General features: G+C 43.9%; 1 protein-coding gene across 1 annotated transcript; it reads left to right on the top strand.

The window, feature by feature from the left end:
• The first annotated feature begins 5,406 nt into the window (after positions 1–5,406).
• On the top strand, positions 5,407–6,084 carry LOC132301712 (uncharacterized). Its single transcript, XM_059798941.1, has one exon. It carries the CDS (start codon positions 5,407–5,409, stop codon positions 6,082–6,084), a length of 678 nt encoding a protein of 225 aa, XP_059654924.1.
• The last annotated feature ends 2,122 nt before the right edge of the window (positions 6,085–8,206 follow it).

Raw genomic sequence — 8,206 nt, 5'->3', positions numbered from 1 at the left:
AGGAGCCATTGTTTTACATTCAAATGTGCATATGAAGTTTGTTGACATGTTCACATACTCAAATCTCATTGAAAATCACATATAAACTTTCATTTTTGATCCATTCATGAGGGGATTTGAAGCATGGGTTGAACCTTAACACCTTTGGCATATAGCAGGTCATATAGTAGCATTTCGAGGTGTTTCGGTCGACCGAAACTCGATTTCGGTCAACCGATAGCTTTTGGTAGATTCATTGTACAGTAATTCATCAATTCCAATAGCCATTTTCAGTTTTCAGGGCCATTTCGGTCGACCGATGGCCTATTTGGGTCGACCGATGGTTCAATTCATTCTACTAAACCAAACTCACTTTAAAAATTAAGATTTCAGTAAGTCTCTGTGAGTTTTGGTCAACCGAAATAGCTTGAACATGTACAGCTTCTCTATTGGGTTTTAGCACTGAAGTTCCAACTTCAAAAGGGGATAACTCCTTCATTTCTAATCCAAATGGGGTGATTATTGAGCCTAAATTCATGGATTTTGAGTAAGCTTTCCAATGGTACCAATTTCATTCTCAAATTACAAACAAAGTGGGAGTTATTCATGTTTTAGTGTGGTAGTGTCAATTTTCGCTTAAGCCGGGAAAAGGGCATTTTGTGGGATTCTTGTCCAGAATTCTTAGAACCTCTTAGAAAGTTGTGAAATGATTAGATTATGTTATATTCACCTTGTTTGACTTGTTTAGAGTCAATTTTCTCCTTTTAATTGTGAATTAACCATTTTGCCCTTCATTAACGGATTTTACCCGTTTTAACTTTAGTTTCCTCTTTCGCTCTCCTTAACTTCTGTGACCTCATGAAATGTCACATTAATGCCCTAGAAATGGTTTATATCTCAAAGAACTATGGTTTCATCCTTTCCTTTCGCATTTCAGATCCGTTATCGGGTCAACTTTCGGATCATCACTGACACACCGGGTTGAAAAACATGGGTCACAACAAGTGGTATCAGAGCTCCTAGGTTTAAATACCTTTGGACAATGGGTTTTGGGTGAATATCATGCTTTTGTTGATCTACTTTGATGTATTCACATGCTTTTGATAACATGTTTTGGCTTCATAACATGTTTATGTGTTTCGCTATAACACGCTTAGTAGTATGACATGTCTTTAGGCTTATATGCTTATATGTTTGAAAGCATCGTTGTTTAACATGTATGCATACTTGCTTAAGTGCTAAACTATTTACACGGCTTTCTTTGATTACTTTAGCATGACTGTATGTTGCATACTTGTCTTGCTTCATGTTTCGTGCATTCATAGTGTGAGCTGCACTCGGTTATAATAACTTGTGTTATTGTTGACCTCTTTCCTTATGTTCATTTAGCACCATGGTTGTCACATGTGGAGAGTCCTCACATCAGGTAACTGAGGAGCAGGTGGCTGACATCGAGTTCACGAGGGGTCCAAGGAGGCCTAGGATTCCAGTTCGTGGCGTGGATGCTAATCCGCCACGGGTAACGACTTATGAAGAGTGAGTTGCTCAGGGAATTAATCAGGAGATCACTGAATCCTTACAGGAGTTGATACGCAGGGATACAGCTTCCTGCACCGGTACCGGCACCGATAGTCAATGAGGCACTAGAGTACTTTATGCGACTACAGAGGGTCAAGATTAATGCATTTGCAAGAAGTTCAGATCCGCTAGTCTCAGAAGCTTGGTTGGACCTTATGGTTTGCAAGTTGGACAGTATGGTGGTACCTACAGATAGGTTGAGGATTTCTTTGACAACCTCTATGTTCATGGGAGATGCAGATATTTGGTGGAGGTCTATGACCAATGTCCATAATGTTAAGCTGATGACTTGGAACGAGTTCAGCGATTTGTTCTTCGAGCGCTTCTTTCCTAAGGCTATGAGGTGGGAGATGAGGACACAGTTCACAGGTCTCTATCAGGGCACTATGAGTGTCATTGAGTATGAGACACAATTTACTTCTCGTTATGCCGAGGATATGGTAGCAACAGACAAGGCCAGGGCAATGAAGTTTCAGGATGGGCAACATCTTGACATCAGGCCATGGGTCTCAATTCTTGATTTGAGGACTTACAGAGAAGTGGTCTAGAGGATTATGCTAGCTGAGAGAGAGGAACGGGATCAGTTACGGATCAGGGGTTCACACAAGCAGCCTCGCAGAGATAATCCATCACCTTCCGGGAGTTAGTGGAAGAAGGCCAGGGCAGGGAACAATACTCATTCACAGGGGGCATCGCAGCAGAATCGTTCTGTATCTCCGAGATCAGCCCAGGGAGTGGTTTGTTACCATTGTCAACAACTGGGGCACATCAAGCCTCGCTGCCCATAGCTTCGGGCATAGGCCAGTCAGACTTCAGTTTCTACAAAAACAGGGCAGGGAGCTTGCTTCTATTACAAGCGACTAGATCATCTCAAGAAAGATTGTCCAAGGTTGTTGAATAAGTCACGTAGTGGCACAGATTCACAGATGGTACCGGCACAGTCTGTAGTGGTTCAGTCTAGTTTCAAAGTTCCTTAGGCACCATAGCCAGTGGCACCAGTTGATACTTATCCAACCAGGGGTTCTACACCTACTGTTTCTTCACATCAGTCAGGCTATCAGGGTAGTTTGCAGTAGGAGTCAGGGACGAGCCTATGCTCTTCCACAGGTGGATGCTTCCGCAGGCACCTCTTTAGTTCAAGGTATCTTTCTACTTTTCATTTCTTGGACACGAGTTCTTGTTGACACAGGTGCATCACATTCCTTCATTTCTGCATCATTTGCACATTCATTGGGTCTGAAGGTCACACTTTAGAACTGTCTTCTTTGTGTTGACACACCAATTGGGGGTTCAGTGTCTTTGGATCGTGTTTGTCGGGGTTGTGCTATTGAGATAGCTGGGCGGACCTTAGAGTTCGATTTCGATGTTCTCGATATGACGGGCTTTGATATCATTCTCGGGATGGATTGGTTGTCATTCTTTCGGGCTACGATTGATTACTTCCGTGGGAGGGTATCCGTTTGCACTCCCAAAGGAGATTGTTTCCATTTTGTGGGGAATCGGAGCGATTCCCACCCGTTGATGGTTTACAGTATTGGTGACTGGAGTCGCCACAGATCCTACTTGGCTAGTTTGCTAGTTGACGAGAATAGCAGTCTGGGCCATGTTCTTCCGGCAGTTGTTGAGGAGTTTGTTGATGTCTTTCCAGAGGAACTGATAGAGTTACCTCCTTTGAGAGAAGTTATTTTTGCCATTAATGTCATTCTTGGTACAGTGCCCATCTCTATAACACCGTATCGTATGGCACCGGTAGAGCTTGATGAGCTGAAGGGTCAGTTGGATGATTTGAAAGCTAAGGGCTTTATTCGTCCTACTGCTTCACCATGGGAAGCACCGGTTCTTTTTGCCAAGAAGAAGGTTGGGTCTTTGAGACTTTGCATCGATTATTGCAAGTTGAATCACGCTACGATCAAGAACAGGTATAATTTGCCTAGGATTGATAACTTGTTTGATCAGTTGAAAGGAGCGACATGTTTTTCGAAGATTGATTTGAGATCAGGTTTGTGGAGGGAAAAAAATCACAACAATCACAAAACAACACGTGGCGACAAAAGCCAGCCCACAAAAGGCTAAAAGAAACTAGAAGCCCATAATGAAACATAAGCCTAACGAAGGAAGGCCTACTTAAAACAGAAGCAGAATGAACATGCCCAATTCTAACAAGGCCCAAACTCCATAACTCCCACAATAATGTCAAATGCATGATCTGTAGGCATAAATTACCCACGTATGGGAATAAAAGCCAAGAAACGGGTCTATGTAAAAAAACACTTATAAATAGAGCCTGAACAAAGGTAAAAGGGAGAAAAAAACTCTGAATATTATTACTATCTCAAATATTTACTTGCTCCATTCTTAACTTCTTCTGTGTGCTTTCCATAGTCGATCCCTTTAGGTGTTCGGGTGTAAAAAATTGCACCCACACTTTGGCGCCGTCTGTGGGAACATCGATACAAAAAGTCCATTCCCTATCCCTTGCATACAACATCACTCCAGAATGGTAACAGAGCCAGACACTGTTCAACCGCAACAACAAGAGACCATGCAAAGATACACGAAGAGATGCAAGCACAACTGGACGTCCTGCGACAAGCAAATGAAGCCAGCACTGAGCAAATCAATATGCTAAGGCAGGCTCAAAAAACCAGCATGGCACAAATTAGCACTCTACACAGAGAAAATGAAAGACTCCAAGGCAACCCTCCGCAGAATGAACAGCAGAATGACCCTCAGCCCGAACGTTAGAACGAAGATCCCGCCATAGAGCTAGGTGATGATAATCCACCCCATCAACAGAAGGCTCCATGCCAACAGCCCAATGGAACGCTAGAGGACATCCACGATGCCGCAAGTCAGTCACGCACCTTGGGGAACTCTAATACTGGGGGGCCTCGAATCACCAAAGCCCATCAATTAGATGACGCGGATTCAGGTAGAAAAGAAGTGTGGACCCCAGTAGCTGGTCAGCTGTTTTCGGGGAACGACTTTATCACCAGGCTTCGGAAAAAAATGGATGAACGAATCAAAGGGCTGAAGGCCCAAACGCCCGAAGACATGGCGAGAGAATTTACTGCATCAATAGTAAAAACCCCTTTTACATATGAGATAGAACGGGTCACAAGATCCAAGAAATTCACGATGCCCAAGTTCATCAAATTCAATGGGACTGGAGATCCCTTCCAATACCTCAACCACTATACTCAGGAAATGACACTAGAGGCTCACAATGATCTATTCATGTGTAAAATATTTCCATCCATCCTAATTGGGGTGGCCCTAGAGTGGTTCAAGAATCGCCCGTGCAAATCGATCCCAAACTTCGAATCACTATGCGTTGCGCTCTTAGCCTATCATTGTGGAAATAAAAAATAGAAGAAAACTATTGCCAGTATCTTTACTATTCAGCAGATGAAGGGAGAAGGCCTGCAAAGCTTCCTCACCTAATTCAACATGGAGTCTTCGGGCATACCAGATTGCAATCAAGACATAGCCATAAAAGCGTTCAAGATAGCCATGGTGCAGGGCTCACGTTTTCATTCTTCTCTGGTGAAGAAGACCCTAACTAACATGTCGTAGCTGAATTCACAGGCACAAAACTACATCAGACTTGAAGAAAATGAAGTAACTAGGTAGTAGAAAGCGACACTGGTTACAGTAGAGAATCGATCGAATGAGCGATCGAGCACTCGGCGGGCCCATCGGGAACCCCTGACTATTGAGGGATGAGCCCCTGAAAAGAAATCCCGAACAACCGAAAGGGTCAGGCAGTTCAAAGTAACACTAGCCAGACTGTACCAAAAGACCAAGGCAAGAAACATCTTCTAGATCCCACCACCAATCATACAGCCAATGGAGCAAAGAGACCAGAATAAACACTGTGCATTCCACAGTGATTTCGGCCACTTGACCAATGATTGTAGGAACTTGAGAAGACAGGTGGAAGCGTTAATAGCCAAGGGCGAGTTAACTGAATACTTGATTACCCCAGGGCAGCAAAGGCAACAAGATCGAGCCCGGGCAATTCCAAAAGCCGTGGTAGAGAGCCATCCTGTTCGGGTAATTAACACAATTCATGGCCGTCTGGAAGAAGACGAACAATCGGGAAATTCCTACAGTATCCAGCTCAAACAAGCCCATAAGCTGCGAAGGATTGGGGAAATCAATACCGTCGACTGCAAACCCAATCTAGCACAGGGTTTTTTTTTTCATAAAGGGGATCTCAGAAGGGTGCAACACCTGCACGAAAACCCATTAGTAGTAAGTCTACTAGTGGCCAATTATCTGGTTAGACTAGTACTGATTGACCCAGGCAATAGCGCTAATATCATGACAAAGTGGACGTTCGATCAATTAAAATTAGCTGCAGACCAGATTCGTCCCACAAAAAGTCCTTTGGTAGGATTCGATGGAAGAAGAGTGGAGCCCACAAGTTTGATCACGCTATCAATCACTGCTGCTAAAAGATCTCTGAAAGAGAACTTCGTGATTGTGGATATTCACCTGACCTACAATTTATTAATGGGTTGAGGATGGATCCATTGCATGGAAGGAGTCCCATCAACCCTGCACCAAGTCATGAGATGCATAAGCCCGAATGGTCAAGAGGTCATCGATATCTGGGGGGACCAGGTAACAGCAAAGGAGTGCTACCACACGATAGTTTATCCTTTCGAAAAAGACAAGAAATTGCTAAAATAGCAATTACCGAGATCTTCCCCTCCAAAAGAGACGGAGGAACCAGAAGAAGAGCATCTTACTGTAGAACCCCTAGAATCCATGTAGATAACCGCAGGGGATGAGTGCAAGCTGACCTACATAGGGACTCTCTAGTCAGTTCAGGAGAAGGAGGAACTGGCAGAAATCCTAAGGAAGAACGCAGACATCTTCGCTTGAAATCACTGGGACATGCCAGGAATTGACCCACGGATGGCTTGTCACAGCCTGAACGTGGACCCCAGCCACTATCCGGTGAAACAAAAGCAAAGAAGGTTTGCCCCCGAAAGGAATAAAATCATTGCTGAAGAAGTCAATCGACTTTTAGAAGCAGGGTTCATCAGCGAAGTCCAGTATCCTCAACGGTTTTCAAACGTGGTGGTTGTCTAGAAAAAGAATGGTAAATGGCGAGTATGCATTGACTTCACCAAACTGAACAGAGCATGCCCAAAAGATAGCTTTCCACTCCCCAAGATCGATCAGATGGTAGACGCTACGATCGGATATGAAAAACTGACTTTCCTTGATGCTTACTTGGGCTACAACCAAATCCTGATGAACCCTTCGAACGAGGAAAAAACTTCTTTCATCACCGAACGGGGGACCTATTGCTACAAGGTAATGCCCTCTAGGTTAAAAAATACAGGAGCAACTTATCAAAGGCTGATCAACAAAATGTTAGAAGAGAACATCGGCCGAATGGTCGAAGCTTACATAGATGATATGGTGATGAAAAGCAAAGTTAAGAAAGATCATTGGCAACACTTGTAGGATATGTTTGATACTCTCAGGAAACATAGAATGATGTTAAACCCAGTAAAATGTTCGTCTGAAGTGTCCTCGGGATAGTTCCTCCATCACCTAGTGAGCAAAAGGGGAATAGAGGCAAGTCCCACTAAGTTGGCAAAATTGCTACAGAGTTAAGAGCCCCAAACCGTGAGAGAAGTCCAAATCCTCACTAGGAGAGTAGCGGCTCTTAGCCGCTTTATATCCAGACTATCAAACAAGTGCAAACCGTTCTTCGACTCATTCAAAGCTAAAAAAGGAGATATCTGGGGCGCAGAGCAGAGAGAAGCTCTCGTGAAACTCAAAGAATACATGATAAGTCCCCCAATTCTGTCTGCTCCAGAACCCGAAGAGCTGTTGTACCTCTACTTAGCAGTATCTCAGTCAACAACCAGCTCAGCCTTAGTAAGAGAAGTGGGAAAGAAGCAACACCCAGTGTTTTATTCCAAGAAGGCCATGACCGACGCAGAAAGCCAGTACTCAATGGCAAAAAAAATTATCCTTGCTTTAATTCAAGTTAAAAGGAAACTCCGACACTATTTTGAGGCGCATTGGATAGTAGTTCCCATAATACATCCTATCAAAGCAATTCTCAGTAAACTACACATCTCAGGTCGGATCACCAAATGGGCAATTGAATTAAGCTCTTTCGACATCTGGTATGAATCGCGCACTGCCAAAAAGGGGCAAGTGGTTGCGCATTTTCTCTTAAACATTGACCCAGGGGAAGAACATCAAACCACGGAAGAGCCTTGCTTGGAATTATACGTCGATGGTTCTTCGAGTCAAAACGGAGCCGGAGCAGGAGTAGAGATAAGACCACCTGAGGGGACCAAAATCCAACAGTCAGTCCGACTAGAGTTCTCAGTCACAAACAATGAAGCTGAATATGAGGCACTATTGGCAGGGCTCAGATTGGCCAAGGAACTCCAAGTAAAGCACCTCAAAGCCTATAGCGATTCGCAGCTCATCACAAGGTAGGTGACGGGAGAGTACACTACCAGAGAGGGCAGAATGAATGCATACCGAGAAAAAGTTGAAAAAATGTCAAAGTACTTTGATACAGTCAAATTTCAGCAGATCCCTAGGGAAGAAAACCCGATAGCTGATCGTTTAGCGAATGCAGCATCCCTAGCGGACGAGTCACTCA

This window comes from Cornus florida, unplaced genomic scaffold (genome assembly GCF_030987335.1).
Source record: "Cornus florida cultivar Cherokee Brave unplaced genomic scaffold, ASM3098733v1 CherokeeBrave_3.0.0_Hap2_Chr03, whole genome shotgun sequence".
Lineage (NCBI taxonomy): Eukaryota > Viridiplantae > Streptophyta > Magnoliopsida > Cornales > Cornaceae > Cornus > Cornus florida.
Note: the sequence above shows the minus strand (reverse complement) of the source record. Positions and strands in the feature narration are given on the sequence as shown.

Excerpts from the sequence above, each read along its gene's own strand:
- LOC132301712 (XM_059798941.1), top strand. The coding sequence starts at position 5,407 with ATGGAGCAAAGAGACCAGAATAAACACTGTGCATTCCACAGTGATTTC.